Genomic DNA, 20,895 nt, shown 5'->3' on the forward strand with positions numbered 1-20,895 from the left:
GAGGAGGAGAAGGTAAGAACCTTTGTAAAAGAGATATTGACCTGGCATTGTAGAAGGAGGAAAAGGGAAGTAAAATCAGTCACCAAGTACGAAAAAGCAAACTGCAAACAGATTCAGGTATAAGATAGTTACAGAAGTTTTAAAATTTCAGGATTTAGTTACAGCTTCCATTGCACAGTTACTGTAGCTTAGCTGACATTTGTTAACTTGCATTCTGAACCTTGTGACAGACAGGTAACAATAGTAATTATGTCATCAGAGAGCTGAAATTGTATTGGAAAACTCTAACCTGTGGTTGCACTTTGCACCATTCTGTTTTACAGATGCAGTGAAGTCTGGTGATCCACTACCTTTTCCATCCTTTGCAAAGAACCTCTTGATATCTCTGTGTAAAGAGGTCTCCTTCCAAGTGAAATGCATGTCCTGCTTCAAGATACTGCGCTCACACATGGAGTTAACAGCTCATTTCAGGTTTGTGAAAGGAAGCTGTCCTTATAATGTGAACATCCTTAGATCAGTGACAGGTATGCAAACATGCTTTTAATGACACTAGTGGATTTCAGGGCAGCTAGGACCATCTGAATGTTGACTTTCTGAATGAACAATCAAAAGCCTGCCCCCTTAACTTTACCCCACTGCAGAAAGCTGATCGATTACAAGATCCTTTTTGTATTTTCTGTAAGAGAACAACAAAAGCTTTTTGCTGTTCCACTATTTCTAAGTTTACAGCATTTGATTTTGAAAATGTCCAGTCAAAAACATAAGCATCAATCTCCATGCTGGCTTTGGAAATTAGCACCTAATTCTCTTCAAATTTCAGAGACTAAGTATACATTGCATGGTTTTGTTAGCAAGCTGGTAGGTGGGTTAAAGTACACAGGGCACCCTGTTTCCATGCACTTACTGCTGTAGCTACTTGGTAAAATATTGAGTACATCTGAAAGTTTACAAATGTTTCAGGTGGTGATATAACCTCCTTTGTTTTTTATCCATTCCAGAACACGTTGTTATAATTCTGGGCCCATGGCACTGTCAAAGAAAAGCATCTCCCAAGTTGCAGAGATATTTAAAATGAAAGGTCACTGTGAGAACTGTGATGAACTGTTTGCTGATAAGGATCAGATGACCCAACACAAACAAACGACTCAACATAACATTAGAATTTTTACTACACTGGAAGAGTCAATCTTGATGTTCTGTCATGTCAATGGAAAACATAAAAATCAGTCTCATTTGGCCCACATTGTGGAACGGTCAAGACCACTGCTGAAAAGACACTTGAGTCCAGATGAGTCCTCCAGTGAAACAGGGTCTAGTCCTTCAAAACGGAGGAGTAATTCAAAAGGTAAAAGTGAAGATGAAGTTGCAAACCAAAGTCAAGGTAGTGCTTCCAAAGTAAAAGCCTGGTTTTGTGAATGCCTTCAAAAGTTTTTTACAGAAGAATCAGTAGAAAAGCACATTTTATCAGCAAATAGGATCTGTCACAAGTGTGCTGTGTGTGGAAAGCTGGCTGAAAATTCAAGCATTATCCGCCTGCATATGAGTCGGTTCCATGGAGGAGCACACTTGACTAATTTTCTTCTCTGGTGCAGAGCATGCTCTGTAGATCTTAGGGAAGAGGATATTATGGGACATGTAACTGAATTTCATGGTGGGCATAGTTACTACTATGAGCAAGAAGCTGTAGAAGACGAACCTATGCCATCTGCTTCTGATGCAGTGAGCATTTCTGCAGGTGGAGATAAAGACTGCATTTCTGGCCCTATGGAACTGTCCCCTGAAAGTGGTCCTGTTGTGGGAAAATGGCAGTGCCGCATTTGTGAGGAGATGTTTGAGTCTGAAGAGAGTGTTCAACAGCACTGCATGTCCTTAGAAAGCCATGCATTTCACAGGTACTCATGTGGCATATGTAGAAATCATTTTCGGAAGGTAGGAACTCTACAGCGGCACTTCCAAGAGCATCGTAATCAGGAGATGCAGATTAAATATTTCTGTGGCCTTTGTGGTAATCTCTTCTTCAACACAGAGGAAGAATTTCTAATCCATTACAAGACACTTCATAGCATGGACTATACATTTGTGCCTGAGCAGATGGAACTGTCAATAAAAAAGGATGAGGACTTCCTCCCAGTGGAACAAGGAGACCGCTTAACCTGCGGTTGCCGGACCACTTACATGTCCAAAATAAACAGGAGGAATGATCATGAGAGTTGTCAGAAAGCCATGCTGCAGAAAGGAAACTTATGGTTTCGATGCTGCCTGTGTTCTGCCACGGCACAGAATATTGCTGATATGAACAGTCATCTCAAGAGCCACAAGTCAGTAAAATCTAAGGAAGAGATATATGTTGTTAGATGTGCTGCGTGCAACAAGAACTTTGATGATCTTCAAAGTGCACATCAGCACTATCACATGAAACACTGCTTCTTGCAGAAACCTGATCTGTCAAGTCTTGCAGCAGAATCAGAAGACTCAGTCTTCAAGTTTTCAGCAAGTGGGGCTTGTGTGGTCAGAAAACCTCACAGGCAACAATTTCAAGCATCTCCATCCAAAACTCAGGACAGACCGCAGTTTTCTTCTCTGCAGGGCCCAATAGAGGGAAAGAAAATAAAAAATGAGGACTTAGAACATTCTGAAGAACTTAGTGAAAGTATGTAGAAAATTTCTTTCAGCATTAGAAAAGTATTGCTATCCTTAACACACAGTGTTTCATTGTCAGTACATGTCACATACCATTTGGTTACATCCAGTCTATAAATGAGCTCAGAATTTACTACTTGTTGTATCTCAAATACTGAATTCTCAGTACTCAAATTTTCAAAACTCAGACTCCACAATTTATTGTTATATGCCATTTGTATGAAGTCTTGGGGAAAAAAACAAACAAAAAGGCAGATGTGAAAATTCTGAGACCGAAACATTTGATTTTCAAATTAGTTTGGAGCATAATTTGGTGTTAAAAGGAAGAGGACCATCAAGGACATCCCAATTAGGGATCTAATGCCTAGAATGTAAAAGTGATCGATCATACACATTCCAAAGAAACTTGCCTTTTTTATATATATAAATATTTATGAGCCTATTGGTGCTTTCTGTGTGGGCAATGCTGTTATGCCATCATCTCAGCTTTCTTAGCTTGCCAAAAAAGCAGCATCAGCTGAGAATTTATATTCCCAGTATGTATTGTTTGCTTGTGTTCAAAAATTGGAAGTGTCTCTTGATTACTGGTGGTGTCATAATGCTTTTGATTAAGAGGTAGACATTTATTTTAGGAGTACAGCAAAGAGTGCATATCTAAACATTTTATGTGCTTTTATGCAGGCAAGCAGTTGAATGTCACAGAGACTTGTCATCGTCAGGGGTACACAGCTGGATATTAAATGAGTTATTAAAGTGTCTTGGTGCAGGACAACAGCTCTCTGTGCTTACCATAAAACTACCCAGGTCTACACCATCATATAGCCAGATTCTACTTTTCTCTCTAATTTGTGCATTATTAAGTGCTAATTCAGTTGACTTTTTTAATCTATGCAGTCACCAAATAACATCATGTTTTGTAGCTTTTCTTTCTGTGACTTTTCACTTACATATGTGTCTACAAGAGTTTTCAAAAGCAAGTTGGTTGATCAGAAAGTCACATGAATTTTTAATGTGTCCTTTTTATCCCATTGAAGATGGTGAACTTCCTGATCTTGACTATCTGAGTACCATGACTCACATTGTGTTGGTGGATCTGGACAACTGGGGAAGCTTTTTCACACAGCTGCCAGCTAACCTGAACCAAGGGACATTTATCTGGGGTTTTCAAGGTAAAAAATGTTTGAAGTAAATTAAAAGATAAGATTAACAAGTCTACACATGTACTCAAGCAGTGATTCCTTGAATCTGAGAGAATAAAGAGCAGGAGCAAGCAGGCACTAAGCTTCTAAAGTTGCTTCTTGAACTTTTCAGACTCCATCTAAACCTCCACTGCTCCTACTAGTCCTTGTAGAATAGTTCCAGACTTGCATAACTGTTTAGGAGTCTTTCTGGCTTGCCTTATGAACTTACTTCAGCTGTATCATATTTTCATAATTATTAGGGCACCCAAAGTACTCAGAGATTATATTAACTCTTAAGTCCTTCTCTTAAGGCTGGGATTTTTTATTTTGGTTTGGATTTTTAGTTCCAGAAGGCATGATTTTGCACTCTTAGACTTTTAATTTTGTTCTGTCTCTGGCGTGTTCTATAGAGAGTGGTCATCCTGTACAACAATAGGCGTATGTCCCATCTTAAAGATACCAGTGATTGATGGAACTCACATTGTCATGGCTTTCATAGAATGATAGAATGGTTTGGGTTGAAAGGGACCTTAAAGATCATACCATTTTGCAAAGTCTGCCAGTAGCATCCATTTAACTTGATATTTTTGCTTATTTAACTGGTTTTGAACCAACTGCTTGTCCACCTCATGCTTTTTCTACAGGTTTTCTCTGTATCTAGCTTTACAATTATTTTGTCTGTGGTACTTTGATTTCTTCAGTAAAACATAGATGAGGGATAGTGTCAAAATATTTATGGCCTGGAACAACACAGGCATCATCCTACCAGATTTGTAGTTCAGGTATGTTTTACACTTGCTAAACACTATTGCACTGCGCTTCCTTGCTAAGAGTTTTTCATTATCTCTTCCCCTGAAAGATAATCAAGGCTATTCTGAAAGCTGAGAGTTGTCATGCTGGTCAGGTTGTACAGAAAGGCCTGTTGATGCCTGGGTCATTTTTTTTCCTCTTAAAAACAGATTTTCCAGTTAGTTGATGAAGGCAGAGCAAGTATAGCTGTAAAGTGGTAGAGATTCAGTCATCTGCACTCCTGAACCTGTAATCTGTTACCTGCTTGTTAGGAGGTTTGTGCCCAGAGATGTTCCAAACACAGGTGCCTGATGGGACAGCACAGCCCATATCAGCACCACTCAGTTCCTTACTTCCTACATGGGTTTGCTGCATGCAGGCTGCCTCATGGGAAAGGCCCCTTAAGCACCTGAACTAAACAAATATGCTAAAGAGTTAGTTGTGAATAAAATGGGCCATATTCATATTAAAGAAAAATTTACCAGTTTTAGTGTCAACTATGTTGGTTTTGAGCTTGGGAACAATAAGGTTGCTCCCAGGCACATCTGAATCTATTGTTGTAGGTACCCTCTCATAATAATGATTTGTATAGTTACTTGAGGCATGCTATTCTTGTTTGTTTAACCTGTGAAAATACAGCAACATTTTTTTCCTGCATTTCCCAAACATTATTTCTGGATTTTAACTATTATTTTTATACTATATATCTGCATTATTTCTATTATTCCTTTTTCTAGTACAGCCTTAGCTTTGCTTTGAGTTCCTCCATTGTATTGTCTGGACCCTGTATTGTTTCTGTCTTCAGATACTCAGTTGTCTTTCATCCATTTGTGGGCTAACAAATGACATAAATACAGGTCTGTCATTGTTTTCAGCTGCCCTGGTCAAATGCTTGTGTTGCACATTTATGCAGCCAAAAAACAGGGCTGGTAAATACAAGTCTTTCCCAAATAGCAGTGGCTGAGGGCAGACAAGAACAACTTGCAAATAGCATTTTTTTCTTATGGACAGGTTCCACTAAATCATTTCTGTGTAGACTCTTAATAAATCTTTGCGATGATTTTTGAGATCATCTTCTTGCCATTAGGCAGAAAAGGCAGGGGGGAAACAGGAGGACTCTACTGAGGAATGCTTTTTCTTTGTCAGACTGTGGGTGGACATGTTGATGTAAACCATCCTCTGCAGCCTGGTTACTTGAACACTGGTTTCCCATGTCCTCATGTGAAGTGCCATCAATGACTGCTTTCATTTTCTGTCCAAAACTCTTTCCTACATCCAGCCACTCTATCATCTAGCAGATAAAGCAATATTGTGTTGCTGTCTGCAACTCCATGTTGCAGACCCATTATTTGTTAGCCATTGGAATGTTAAAAGATTCTTAGTCACTCTGGTCAAATGGTCCTTCCATTTGCTTGCCTTTTTATGGTGCCATATGTATTTTTTATGGGGCAAGCTCCTCTGGTTTTTCCTCTCTTCTTGAAAGACTTCCTGCTTCTTTCCTTTCCCTTGCAACTTGTTTCAGTCTGGTACCAGTTTTGTCTGTACTCAGCTCATCTGTATTATCCACCTATTTTCTTAGCCTGTAACTACATGCTTAGTATACTGTTTAGAAAATTCCTGCAATTTCTTCCCAGTTGTAGCCTCATTTTGCTTGTCCTTAACTGCATCCATGGGTTTGTCAGGACTCTAGCATTTCTCTCAGCTGTTACTCCAGATTTTGTATCCTCTTTCTAATGAGTTCTGATGGAATGTGTGAGGCAGTTACAGTACATGATGACTGTGTAACTCCTCTAGTACAGGTTTCCCTAAGGGAAGCATTTCTGTACTTGTACTGTGTTTCCAGAGCTCTTCTGATTCTGCACATTAACTGTAACTGTGCTTCAAACTGGAGAAAAACACATCCTTGTGTCTAAAAGCACCTGATATCTAGAAGATAAGCTTTTCAGGATTTGAAGGAAAAAAATTTTACAAAATTGATAGAGTAGCATCATACTTTTTTGCCTTCTATCGAAAGAACAAGAGGGCTGGGGGGATTTGGGTTTTATGTTTTTCTTAGCTTTCACATTGGTCAGAATAAATTCTGTCTTTAAAGACAGTTTTATATTTGCTTTTGCCTTCTTGCATTCTTAATTCATAGAGGTGTTTCTACCCAAACCCATGGTTTGTTTATTTTTCATGTTTGGTTTTTATTATTATTAATATTATTCCCCTTCACTGTATAGGAGGATACAGCAACTGGAAGCCTCCAGTGCATTGCAAAATTTACAATTATCTTAAGAGGATTGGATGTTTCTTTCTTCATCCACGTTGCAGTACCAGAAGAGAAGCAGCAGACTTTGCTCTCTGTGTTCATGTAAGTTAGGGCACGCTTGCTTTATTGTGTCCTGTACCCAGAGAAGGGTGGCAGATGCTATCTGCTATTGATACTAAGTACTAATTGCAGATGACATTTTCAGATTCTTTCCATGACACTTCTGTGTCCCCTATAAAGAATGATAAACCTGGATTGAGTCGAGTCAGGTGGTTGAGAAGTGACTTTAAAATTAGCCAGAATAGAGCAACAGTCTGTTGTGGAGGGGAAGGGAGCTGGTTAGGGAATGAAGAGTAAAAATCCTGCACTTGTTACAGTTTCTCTTTGAGAGTGATATGTAACTCCTTTGTCTCTCTTTAAGTAGCCCAAATCTCGAGCCATCTTTACAGTGGAGTTGAATGGGTGCTGGTTTCACAGACCCTGTTGAGCTGACAAAGGGCAGTGCCTTTATTCAGTAGACTTTGGGCTTTGGCAGGGTTGGTTCCTGTCCCTCACCTGGCCAGAGGATTGGCAGGTGAGGGACAGGAATCTGGGATGCCACGGGGACTCGTGTTCCTAATGTAGATTTTAAGGTTGGAAAAGACCTTCTAGATCATTAAATCCAGCCATTAACCCAGCACTATCACTGTCATTAAGCCATGTCCTTAAGTGCCATATCCATGTGGTTTTGAACACTTCAGGGATGGTGACTCCACTGCTTCTCTGGGCAGCTTGTTCCAATGCCTGGCAACCTTTTCAGTGAAAATCTAAACCTCCCCTGGTGCAGCTTGAGGCCTTATAGTGCTTCATCAGTTAAATAAATTACTGCCTGTCTAACTGTATAAGCACATTTTTGCAACAGTGGTTTTATGTTTCATCATGCTTTTTATGTTACTCTTAAAATGCTCTGCAGAGATGACTTGTTTTATGTAGAGACAGTTCTAAAAATGCTGCTTTTTAGGAATTTGTTCCATACTCCATCTGTACTGTTCTGGTAGCCATCACCAGTATCTATTGTGCATAGAGAAGAAATGAGCATCAAACTTTTGAAACAGTCCCTTTCACAGTGGGGTAATGGATCATAAGGCAGGAATAAATTGCTGTTGAATACTTTCCAATGAAAACCTGTCTTGCACAAAGCCAGCCAAATGCCATGAGATAAAAACATGATCTCTGTTCAACACTTGTTATTTGTTTTGTACAGGCAGGTCGTCTGGATGAGCACCTGCCCAAGCAAATTCCTTTCACTGTTCTTTCTGGAGACAAAAGCTTCCTGGAACTGGAAAACCAATTTAAAATGACCCAGCGGTCAGCTCGCATCCTGAATCCTCACCACATCGAAGGAGACATGATGTGTGCCTTGCTAAACAGCATTTCAGATACAACAAAAGGTAGAAAGTAAACCTTAAACACAATTTTTCCAGTATACTGGTAGTTCTTTCCAATAAAAAAAAATGGAACGCTTACACTGGTAACATAAACTGTTGCTTGGTGCTTCTTTTATTGTAGTGGTATTTCAATGAATAATAGATTAGAAAATCATGATGCTTGGGCATGTTTTGAAAACAGACTTAATTAAGCATTTTTATTCAATGTAAAAAACTGACATCCCTGTATTCTTTATTATAGCAGGAGACAAAACTGATGTTTGAGTTTGAAGACTCCTTTCTAGTTCAAGAGAAGCTGTTTGAAGCACTCTTGTGTGCATAGTTATCAATTTGTTCTCAGATCTGTTTGGCTTGATTTATTCTGTGTCTGAAACAAATATGACCCTGCTAAAGCATCATTATTTCTCAAAATACTTCTGTCTATTTTAACTTGGACCTCCTGGCTACTTCCTATCATTTGATAAGTGTCTTCACTGGCACAACTCTCACACCCATTTGGAGAAAAAAACAGTGGAAGTTTTTGAGTTCTCTAAAGTGCCAGATTGTAATGGCATGCTAAAATGATCACACTGGTTTTATATAGGATAATTGAGGAGGATTGAGCCAGCTCATTTTCATGCAAAGGGTACCAGAGCTGAGCTGAGTTTTAATACTTATCAGCATTTCAAAGTATTTTGCTGTTTTCCTGGAAGACTTGACATTTCTCTGTAGACATTTTTGCTTTTTCTGGCTTCTTGTTTTGGTTTTATAGGGTTTTAAATTCAGAGTATGTTAGAGAAAGTTGTTTCTGAATTAGCCCTAAACTGTTTTCTGAAAATTTACACTGCTAGTCTTGATACAGGTTTATGAGGGCTATAACATGGTACTGCTGTTCCACAAAGAAGTGGAGTGCCGTCTCTGAATGATGAATTGGCATTGACTGATTAAAGGGGAAAAAAATAGGATAATTAAATAGCTTTCTGGGAAAAAAATATTATATGTGGTGAGGTGGAATGGATTTAAGTGCTTTTGATACAGAAAAGGTGCTTGCAGAGTTTTCTGGCCACCCCAGGCATTAGAAGTTTTTTCATTTAACACTTGTTTCAATGTCCTTTACTACATTAATATTTACTATTGTGGTAATTGGCCCTACCTGGAGGCTGCAAACCTTAATTTGCTGTCTGGCTGCTCATTGTGTGTTCCACTTGAGTTGTACGTGTGGTCATTATTAAAAAAAAAATTCTTGAACAGGAAATTGATGGAATGTCATATGATTCCTTTGGCTGTTAGCATTCCTTAACAAACTTGTAAGGAGCAGAATTGTTCCCTTTTTTAGTCAGTGTCAGCAAGGGGGGGACCCAGACAGCAAGAGCTGCCTTTGTCTCCCTGTCATGTATTAAAACTTAATATTAGAGAATTCACTGTTGGTAATAGGTCTGCATTTGCTGCATTGTGGGATGATGTTGTTACCAAGAGTTTATTATAAAGTTTTTCTTTAAAAAGATAAAGCCACCACATAGTACGCAGCAGCATCAGCCATCATTTGCAGGTCTTAATGTGGCAAAACCGGTATTGGAGGGTTGAGAAGGAAAGTCATGCAGTGTATCATAGGCTGGTATAACTTGTTGACCTGTTACAGACAAGCAGCTGAGTGTAAGGAAATGCAAACAAGAATTGCTTGCTTTGTGACTTTCTCAAGCCTATGGCTATTATTCTGGAGAGAGAAATAAGTGAGAAAGAGGACAGAGAATCATGTTGAAAAATATCAGGCCGTTGTTGGTATTGGATGAGCTGCAAAATGAGAAAGCTCTTTCCCTGAATCACCTTGACAGAGCTATCATTAGCTTCTGAGCAGCTGGATTGTGTTTGGATGTGGCAATCTGACAGGTGCATCTTGTGAACTGTTTTACCAGCACAACTGCTGTGGGAACTACAGTACTGCATTTATTTTAAAATAAGTAATGAAAATAAAATTTTCTGCATATGTTGCAATATGATACCAACTGTATGTTACTATAGGAAACCCTTGGCTGGAGGAGGTGCTTGAACTTCCTTTGAGGCATGACAAGAGTAGGCATTCTTACTTGTTCGCTGCTGCTGCTGCTAAGCCTGAGTTCATAAATGAAGAAGGTTTTTGCTTTTATGGTGAAGCCACAACACATGACAAGAGCTTCGTGCATATTAACCAAGTGGTTTGGGAAGGGCAGAAGAGAAGAGTTTTCATTGTCTTCTTTTATAACAAAAAACCTGTAGCATGCAGAAAAATATCATTATTCCATTGTTTGTGTCTTGATGATATCCTGTGTGTTGAAAGTGCACTTTTAATGAGTGCTGGACAATGTTGAGGGCAAAGCTGATAGTAGGTTGTGGTCATCATATCCATCTGGACACTGACAGGAATGCCACTACTTTTTGGTTGACAAGTTGTTTTTGTGTAAGTCTTTAGCTTATCTGTATTTCTTCCAGTTATGTTCAAATGAGATCCTTCAGTGACTGAGCTCTTATGTAAAACAGACTCTATTAAATAATAAACTTTTAAAAGTTTTTCTTGTCCTTTCTTTTGAAGAGCCAGTCTGTTTCATGAGCCTGTCAGAGTCAGTGGTGTACTGAATGTAGTGTTGCCTGCCAGATAGCCACCATAGCTCTTTCACTGACCCATTAAGTACATTTCCCTGTGCTCAAATGGAGTTGCCAGCCTACGTCTTCAATCTGCTGCTCTTGCCTGAAATGTTTAAATATTACCAAATGCAGCTTCAAATCATTACCAAATGAGAGTTTTTATGTTTGGAAGAGCAGGATTTCAGTTCATTTTAATGAATGCTCCCAAGCTTCCTAGCTCCCACTATGGCCAAAATCTTTTGTTTTACCTACAGCCAACAAAATAATTAAGAGGACAGAAGAGCAAATTTATAGAAGACCTTGAGAATAGTTGCTTTGCTTCTCCATAGTGAAGATTTTCATGGGTGAACATCCTTGTGTGGTCCAGTTTCAGGTCCAGTATGAATGCTGCATCTGTCCCATCTCTGCTTTTTCCAAACGAGCAGTTAACACAGATTGCAAATCACAGCCTCCAGCCCCCGCTTTCCTGAATGTGAAACTGAATGTGAGGGGCATGAGCATCTGCAGAGTGATGCACCATGAATGAATTATAGTTTCTCCAGTAATATATTCCTTTACTATAGCAGCCACAGCTTATTGCAGTAGAGAGTGATAAGAAAGTCACGCTTCAGTTGTAACCTGGTGTTAGCTACAGCAGGAAGTTACCACTGGGTTTGGTATGTCAGTGGCATCTCTTGTATGTTCCTGCCCTAGGGAGAAAGCGATGTACTGACACCTGAGATAATGAGTCTCAACAATTGGAGGCCAGTGGATGAACTGGGAAGACCTCACCACTCAGATCATACAAAAAAAAATCTTGAGGTTTAGCTTAAATCTGGCTTTGAATTTGAGAGAGGAGTCTAAGATAAAAGTTAGATGAAAGGCTGAGTGACTAATAATTATATTGGCCACAGTTTCCAAGAAATGCAATTGGAGGAGAGTGGCAGCTTGAGAGCTTTATTTTTATTTGTCCTACACTTGAATGAGCAACTGTAGGCAGAGATACATAGAGTGAAGCTTGCTTTGCATGGAGGAAGAGAGGGCTTGTATGGTGGTAACCCTCAGCAGGGAGTAGCTGTACTTGCATTTACAGATGATATTACCTTAATATGAAGAGAGATTAGAGCAGTAAGTATTGGAGAAGAGTTTGTGGGAAGGATCCTCCAGGGGCATATGAAAAAAGGAATAAAAGACAAGATTCTGGAAGCCAAGGGAAGTATTTTAAAGGCAGCATGGCCACACATACCAAATGTGGTTGCTAACAAAGGTAAGGGTGGGGTACTGAGCTAAAGCTTTTGGCTAGGTAATTCCTGGGATCCTGACTGATTTAACAAATGGTATCCACAAGGTAGCACTAAAACTCCAGACATCAGCTGTAAGAGGAGAAGTGTCAGTGGTTGGAGAGATAGTGTGATGTGAATGCCACTGAGCATTGGAATGGGAAAGGGGCAGGTGAGATTGGGAGTTACTGAAAAGACTAAGAGAAGGAGTATTTTAGGAGGGAAGTGGAGGTGGGGTGTGAGACTGTACAGGAGACAAGAGGTGTGTTGTGTGGTAAGGGAGCAGGAGGAAGGCTGGGGAAGGAAAGTTGAGTCTCTGGTGCTAAACCTGATGGAAATTATGAAAGGGTTGGTGGTAACTGGGTGGTTGCAAAAGAAGATTAATAGCAGGATATAGAACAAGATGTAGTGGGGGAATGTTACCCTGAGCTGTGTGGGTAGCTAATCCAAACTCAGGCTGTGTTGCTTTGATGGCAGGACAGTGGGTGGCGCTTACATTCTGTGAAAGTTACCAGTCTCTCCCCAGAAGAGGTTTCTCAGAGACATGAAATGCCAAAAAAAATCACTCTGAGCTCTAAATTCATCTGGAGTTTGCCTTCCTGTTTTCTAATTCTTCCAGTAAGAATATGTCAGTATGTGAGGACAGTAGTGAGCAGTAGGATTTCTTTTGAAAGAACAGGTACAGTCAGAGGTTCTTACCTGATGTGTATTTGATAAAATGCAGTAGAGAAGAGTACAAGAGATCTTAAGATCTCTTGCCTCTGAAACTGGGCGGCTGCTTTTCCTCTGACACCAAAGGAGTTGGGAGCTATAGGATGTGCTAAGGATTTTAACAAGAGGGATAGGACATACCTGGTTTCTCAAAATTAGAAGATGCCAGCTGTGACATCTCATCATTAGAAGATGCCAGCAGTTTCAGCAGTATATGTTGATGAAGTGTGGGCTGAATGAGAAAACTGAGGTGGATTGAAAACTGGCTGAACAGCCTGACCTGGAACATGGTGATCAGTGGCATGGGCGTCAGGAGCCAGCTGTGTCCCAGTACAGGGGCTGATCCTTTTTAATGTCTGTTAATGACCTGGATGATGGGGCAGAGTATACCTACAGCAAGTGTGTTGATGACACAAAACTGGGAGTGGCAGTTGGTACACCACAGGAACTGTGCTGCCATCCAGAGGAACCTTGACAGGGGAGAAGTGGACTCACAGTGAATCTCATGAAGTTTAACAAAGGGAAGTGCAGAATTCTGCATCTGGGGAGAAACAGCCCCAAGCATCAATATATGCTGAGCAGGAGTCAACCACCTGGGAAATGGCTTTGTAGGGAAGTACCTGGTGGTCCTGGTGGACACCAGATGACCGTGAGCTAATGTATGTTCTGGTGGATGAGAGGTCCCACAGTACCCTAAGCTGCATTAGGAAGATTGTTGGAAGTAGGTTGAGGAAGATGATCCTTTCACTTTATTCTGTAAGGTCATATCTAACAAGTTTGGAGCTGCCCACTACATTGTCTTTTGAGTAGTACTCAAAAGCTGTCTGGACAGAGTCCTGGGCAGTAGATGATTCTGACTGAGCTGGGAGGCTGGACAGTACAACTTCCAGAGGTCCCTTCCAATCTCCACCATTCTGTGACATTGCCTGACCAGTCTGGTGGCCTTTTATGATGGAGCAACTGCAATGCTTGACAAAGGAAGGCTGTGATACCTGCCTGGACTTGTTGGTGGATAAGGAATTGGCTGGATGGACATTGCCAGAGAGCTGTGGTCAGTGACTCCATGTCAAAGTGAAGGCTGGTGACAGATGGTGATCCCCAGGACTCTGTCTTGGGACCGGTGGGTGCTTTTTGGTCTCTTTACTGGTGACACAGCCAGTGGAATCAAGGGCACCCTCAGCAGGTTTGCAGATGACATGAAGCTGAGCAGTGCAGTTGCACCTGAAGGATGGGATGTCATCCAGGAAGACCTGGACAAACTTGAGAAGTGGGCCCATGAGAACCTCAGGAAGTTCAATAAGGCCAAGTGCAAGGTGCTGTACCTGGGTGGGGATAATTCCAGACATGAATACAGCCTGGGAGAAGAGCTGCATGTGAACAGGCCAGTGGAGAAGGACTTGGGGGGTCTCATGGATGAAAAGCTGGACATGAGCCAGCAGTGTGAGGTCACAACCCAGAAGGCCAATGGCATCCTGGGCTGCATCAAAAGAGGAGTGGCCAGCAGGTCAAGGGAGGGGATTCTGCCCCTCTACTCTGGCTTCATGAGACCCCACAAGGGTGCTGTGTCCAGTTCTGGGTCCTCAGCACAAGGAAGTCATGGATCTGTTCAAGTGGGTCCAGAGGAGGCCACAAAGATGATCAGAGAGCTGGAAAGAAGGGCTGAGAGTGTTGTGGTTGTTCATCCTGGAGCAGAGAAGGCTCTGAGGAGACCACATTGTGGCCTTCCAGTATTTAAAGAGGCCTTATAAAAAAGGACTTTTTATGTGGGCAGATAGTGACAAGACAAGGAGGAATAATTTTGTACTAAAAGAAGGAAGATTTGGATTAGATGGTAGGAAGAAATTACTTACTTTGAGGGTAGTGAGGCACTTGACCAGTTGCCCAGAAAAGCTGTGGGTGCCACATCCCTGGAAGTGTTTTTATGTCATGTGTACTAAGCCAAGAATTGAGTTAGGGAGTGACTGCTTCAGCTGTTCCACCTCTAACAGGTATAAAACTTTTTAGAGTGGTCTGACATGTCTTCCAGGCTGGAAGATGAAAAGGATAGTTAATTAGGGAGAAGCCACTTGCAAAAATCTTTTCCTTTGTGCTTTTTCCTCCCTTTCATTAGTAATTGTAGTGACTGCTTTGGGGGATGAGGGGGTGTGGATTTTTCTTTCCTTTGCTTTGGAAAATGATGTCAAAATTAGTATCTCTTCTGCTCAGAAATAGTAGGCAGCTCCAAAAAGAGTTCACAGTCAGTCTGCCAAGTAAGTGAGAAATACCACTTAAATTATCTATTTCTGGCATATTTTTGGGCTGCTGATCACTGTTTGACACCAGCTGTTGGAATTTTTATTCCTGGAATTGGGAAAGTCAGCAAGGTTCTGCTCAAACAGGTTGTGTGTCAGAGGTTTGAAGACAAATTTTGGAAGCTTACCTGACAATTTGAATAGCTAAATTGGGTAATTCAAAATGCCAGAAGTCACACAGTCAGTAAATTAGATGGCCATATCAGAAAGTTCTTTGTTGGTTAATGTAATCAGAAATATATAGATGTATTAATAAATGTGATTACTTTAAGGGGAGTGCTTCTGTTGGTATGACTGCAGGAGACCTGCTGATTGCTAATATTGTAAGACCTCATTACAGAGACCATCTCCCAAAATAGCAATAGCCTGGAGCAGGAGCATGAATGCATAACGTGACTCATGGGCTTGGCTTTTAACCTGTACTTTACTGTGCCTCTGTTTCATGGGGAAAAAAACAACCAACAAAAAAACTCAACCAAACCAAACCCCACACCACTTCAGGTACATTAGACACTTCAAAATAAAGCTGTTCTTCTGGAGCAGGAAACCAGCCTTTAAGAGTGTTATTAAGAAAGGGAAAAGTTGTGGAGTTTTGGCTGGGCTGGGTTGTGATGAATTAACAGATTAAACTAAGTCTGTCAACCTTCTGCTTATATGAGACTTGAACAGCAACATCTGCTGAATTGCACTGCTCAGTTGAGCTTTAGCACTCCATTGTTCAAATGCAGTATTTGGACAATAAAACACAGCTACAGTCATGTGTAGGCAGAGACACACTAAGGCACTTCTTCCCACAATTAAATCCTTGATACATTTTATAGAAAGTGAGTAATTTATAGAAAGTGAGTCATTTTTAATAACTGAATATTACCAAAACCCTCACAAATGCAGTTGACACAGTAGCTTCTGCACCTATTATTTCTTGTTGCTGTTTTACCATAATAAAAAAAATTGAAGCAATCTGCCTCTAGATTGTGGGGAGAAGGGGAAGGAGATAGCTGAAAAATAACTGTCTCCTGAGTTGCTGTCTTAAACTACCACTAGAATGTATTTTTATCTTGATTTTTTTTTTTTTTGATCATAACAAGTGTACTCTTCAAATCAGTTGGTGTTACAGTAAGAGAAATGCAAGAGAGGCTGTTAATATCTTTATTAGAAGCAATGTGTCATTTATTTCATTTGTGCATTTAAGGTTCAGATAGTGAAGAGGATGAAGATATGAAAGAAACACTGAAGCGGAGCTTAGAAGAAACAAAGAAAGAAGAAGGTGTGTCAATTTTTACTTTTCTGTGTTCAAGAGCACTATTAATTATGGAAGATACAGAAACTGAACTTACAACCACTTTTACAGCAAGTGACCTCTTAGGAATACTCTCTAAATTATGTTGGGCAGTCTTGAGTAGTGAAGAATGCTGTGATGAGTTATAAGTATAAAAAGTTTGTAACCTGAAAAGTATGCTATCAAACTAAAAATCTATTTCATTGGACACCACAGGGTACCAGTCAAATAAAGACTTGACTGAGTTCACTTTGTACCAGTTTAATATGACTGTGTTGTCTCAGAGCAGAACTATTGACTAAACAGTTCAACTTCTGAATAAACAATTCAAGATTAGATATCATTTCACAATAAAGCACTCTGGTCTCCTGAAAGAGCTGTGGAGTTATGCACAAGGTTGAATCAGCATCACATCTGTCCATTCACATCCTATTTTACATAATTTGAAGTTGTTTTCATCCTTCTGCTGTTGAGCTTAATGGTGATGTTCAGTGTAGTCATGCATTTTTGGTGACAGACCACAGTGTACTTAACAATAAATTATTCTCAAAGACTTGATTCTGCCCCTCCACCTGATGGAAATAAAACAAACTAAAAAAACCCAAAAAAGTTGTACAAGCTCAGTGATAAAACTGATTACTGAATGTTATGTTCCCAGAATTTATTCAGTTGTAAGTTTACCAGCTGTTACTAAACACTGTTTTTAAATGTCCAGCATTCATCTCCAGCACTGAAAATCTGGTGCATTCAGGCCCCCTAGTACTGGGATAGCAGTGGCATTTGGTGCATGCAGGAGGTCCCTCTTCTGATGCTGCAGTGCAGAGGCATCTGACCTTATGAAGCACCCTGGCTTCAGATGAGTCACAGCTTGGACCTTATTCTGTATTTTTGTACAGGCTTAGTGGCTAAATAACATATTTTAATGCAAGCAGTTGTGAGCAGATGATTTTCAGTCTTTGTTTGTTTCTGTGAGCATGTAATATTTTTCTTTAAGCAACTCTTTTTTTATCAGTAGTTCTGGACATTACAGGAAAGTCCAGACGCATGAGAGAGCAGTCAGTGATATGATCGCTGTTCCAAATTTTAAAATAAAACAGCCCAACAATTATTAAAGTTTTAAAATTCTATTTCCTTTTTCATAAGAATAGATAGATCCCTAATTTTAATAGGATGTGCTTGTGTCCTCCTAAAGCAGAAGATGAATAATTCATGAATGACAATGTGTCTGAAAGCTGCTTTAATTTTTCCAGCTATATTATTTATATTAATATTTGCTGTGTGTACAAACCTTGTCAAATTTATGCTATTTGATCACTAATACCAAGCAATTAGTGCCCAAAACAACCTAAATGTAATGCAAAAACTGTTTCTTTTTTGAGTATTATTGTTATGTTTGCCGAATTATCCCATCATTAAAAAAAACCAAACAATATTAGAGGCAGTGGTAATTTTAATTGAATAGTTTAGAAAATATATAAAATCGGATACACTTGAAATATTGACAGTATAATTTGATTAAAAATAAGGGATAATTTGGTTCCAATAATGGCGCATAAGCAAAGGATAACCGCGGGGTACGGAGTGCAGGGCTCTGGGACCCTCTCCACCTCACGTATGAGCTTGCCAAGTGAAGATTCCCCCTGATATGCCACGTGTCAATGCCATCTCCTCCCATTTTCCATTCATCACCCTTCCACCTCCGCCCTCATCACCACCTTCACCGCGTGTGCTCCACCACTCATTTTGGTGGTCGCCCAAGTCTTTGGGGGTTGTTTTTGATGAAGGCCTCTCCTCTTGTTCGATGTCCTTCAACTCACCCTTGGGTTACACATGTGCACCAGGCTAGTATAATGTAAGCCAAAACTAACATAATATTATATTTAAGCATCAAAGCAATAAATCTCATATAATTGGCATTTTCCTGGGACCCAACCAGATTTTCCCTTCTTTCTGTTAATTTTTAGTAACTGTTATCTCTTGCTTTTTCCTGTCCTTGAACATCTGCAGGAAAGGGGGGGTGGAACCCCTCCTCTCCCTTTCTTTCTTGCCATTACACCTTTTAACTGTTTTATTATTTCCAAATATTAATTACTGTATCAATATTGATTACTGTTTCAATTTTGTCAGCATACCTATTTACCACATTAGGAAAGTTGTTTGAGATCATTAAGAAGTCAGATGAGTGCAATGCAATTTTTCTCCTCACCACCAAGAACTGTAACAGCTCTGATCTAGACTATTTCTCACTGCTGAGATTGCCTTTTTATCTACTTGTCTAGCCTACCTGGTAAGAGTGACAACACTGTTGCCAAGTCAGAGTGTAGGTATGGGCATATCTCTGGATAAGGAACTGGAATGAAAATACTGAAATCTCTCTGCTTGTTATGTGTATACATTGGGGTTTTTTTAATACTTTGTATATTTTTCTTGGTGCGTACATACGGGTTCTAATCTTGCTTTTAGTTTGACCAGTAAATACAGAGTTACAATTATGGTCTTAAACTAATCATTGGGCTGCTCCTGGTTAAGACAGTGAAAAGTTGTAGAGGTGTTTTCCACATTTTGCAGTGTTGAAAAGATAGCATAAAACAAGGAGAGGAAATATTTTCATCTGTTTCTTAAGGGTTTTTTGCAGTCTGCTGACATTGCCCACAGATATAAGTTCATGCTTTATGTAGTAATATTAAGGTAGTTGTGTTTATGTCTACTTATCAATTGCAGTTTGACATTACACTCTTTTTTTATTTATGCAGAACTGCAAGACACAGAACTGCAAGATGCAGAACTGCAAGAAGCTATCAAAAGGAGCCTTGAGGAAATGTAAATGAAGATACTTCAGTACAATAACACCATGCCATCAGAACTGCTCACAAAAATGGAAGCTTGTTCCATCTATTTACAAGGGTTCAAAAATGCCACTTTTGAAATGTCTGTACTTGTTAGATTAATAATCTGATGTCCTCTGTCATATTGGTGAACAGCTGGAGTTTATTCATATTCACAGCAATGTGTTATGTTTGATAAAAAGAAATTTTTAAGCCTTTTCATATTTGTTTTTAAGGGGTGATGACTAAATCTCTACAATTTAGCAGTTTGAAATTGTTGCCTAATTAGTAGGCTGGTCTTACTAGGTATTTTGGGGTTCCTGGTTGTTAAGGTTTCTTTTCTTAAATTGGTTCTTGTGTTTAATTTTTTTTTTTGTCACAAAATGTAATTGTCTTTATTTACTTTTTCATGTGGTCTTTGCAACAGATAAAAATAGTAAACTCCAGTTAGCTCAGATTTGCCTGGCTAATCTTGTTATAAAGAGAAGCTTAGATCCCAGGGTTGTTGAACATATGGCTTAACTCTTGCCTGTGGCTGGTTTTACTTCATAGACCATGATTTTGTCCTGTTTGTTATAAATGTCTGAATCAGAACCACAGGCTGTACAGTTAGTTTACCAGCTTTGTTTTTATAAACATGTTTGTTTTTTCAAAAGTGGTAGAGTATTTGGATTTGATGGCTTAAAGTTTGATGACTTCATTGGCTCTCCCTTACCTGAAGCAGGAACAACCTTTTAAGGGAACAGAATCTAAATAAACTTTCTAGTTTCTGTTTGGACTACATGTGAGAAGATTTAAACTGTAATATTTCTGTATACTATGGTCTTTGCTCTCTTCTGCTCATGAAGAGGTGGCATTGGATAAATGGATGTAAATGTGCTAATTATTTTTGTACTGTCCTTACTTTAAGTGAAATTGTGTTTCTCAGTTTTGTTTAAAAATACCTATGCAAACTGTCCAGCTTTACCAGCCTGTTATCCTTCAGTTAATGATTGCTGTCAATCAGTAAGAATTCTCAGTGTAATAAAATGCCAGCCTAATTCTTTTCTATGATTCACTCACCTTGTGGGTTTGCTTCTACCTGCTGTATCCTTAAACACTCATTATGCAAGTAGATACTTTTTGTGGAGAATATGATGTGGGGAAGGCTGGATTTTTCTCACTATTCCAAAGAGTCAGTGTAACGACAGCTATTTGTCATCATGGTTAGAAAAGCTGGAAGACTGACACTGGTTTATTTCTAATCATCACTCTGATATAATTACAAGTAGAATGAAGGAAGAATCTGGTGAGGTATCTAGCACTCATTAGCAATCATACAGCTTGAAGAAACTGTTCAAATGCCAGAAAATAGCTGGAACACTTAGAGTGCATTTGAGTGTGACTCCCAAGTGTTACAGGGTGAACAGGACCCTCTTAGTGGTTTTCTGTAGCCTCGTCCCGCAGCCACGGGAGCTGACGTGTGCCGGCTAAGCCGCTCCCGGAGTGGCCGGAGGAGACCACGGATTCCGCCACTCCCAGGTTCTTCGCAAGAACCCCGGGCAGCGGTGCCGTGGGTGGCGCAGGCGAGAGCGGCACTACGAAGTTGTGAGGCGAAGGAAGGAGAGAATGGACACTCGTGAGGGTTCCAAGGCGCTTTATCGC

The 20,895-nt window shown here is 39.9% G+C and overlaps 1 protein-coding gene across 2 annotated transcripts in view; it reads left to right on the forward strand.

The window, feature by feature from the left end:
* Positions 1-20,308, forward strand: part of ZNF451 (zinc finger protein 451) — a 33,344-nt gene extending 13,036 nt beyond the window's left edge. Inside the window, exons 9-15 of one of the 2 annotated variants that reach the window (XM_071443004.1) lie at positions 324-471; positions 999-2,650; positions 3,675-3,809; positions 6,833-6,963; positions 8,105-8,291; positions 16,340-16,414; positions 19,180-20,308. In XM_071443004.1, the coding sequence (XP_071299105.1) occupies positions 324-471; positions 999-2,650; positions 3,675-3,809; positions 6,833-6,963; positions 8,105-8,291; positions 16,340-16,414; positions 19,180-19,250 (2,399 nt within the window). In that variant the 3' untranslated portion in view covers positions 19,251-20,308. The remainder of the gene's footprint in view (positions 1-323; positions 472-998; positions 2,651-3,674; positions 3,810-6,832; positions 6,964-8,104; positions 8,292-16,339; positions 16,415-19,179) is intronic. The other variant, XM_071443011.1, reaches the window with a different exon arrangement.
* The last annotated feature ends 587 nt before the right edge of the window (positions 20,309-20,895 follow it).

The sequence above is a fragment of the Agelaius tricolor genome, unplaced genomic scaffold (assembly GCF_023055355.1).
Source record: "Agelaius tricolor isolate 1412-34295 unplaced genomic scaffold, bAgeTri1.0.p SCAF_1, whole genome shotgun sequence".
NCBI classification, from domain to species: domain Eukaryota; kingdom Metazoa; phylum Chordata; class Aves; order Passeriformes; family Icteridae; genus Agelaius; species Agelaius tricolor.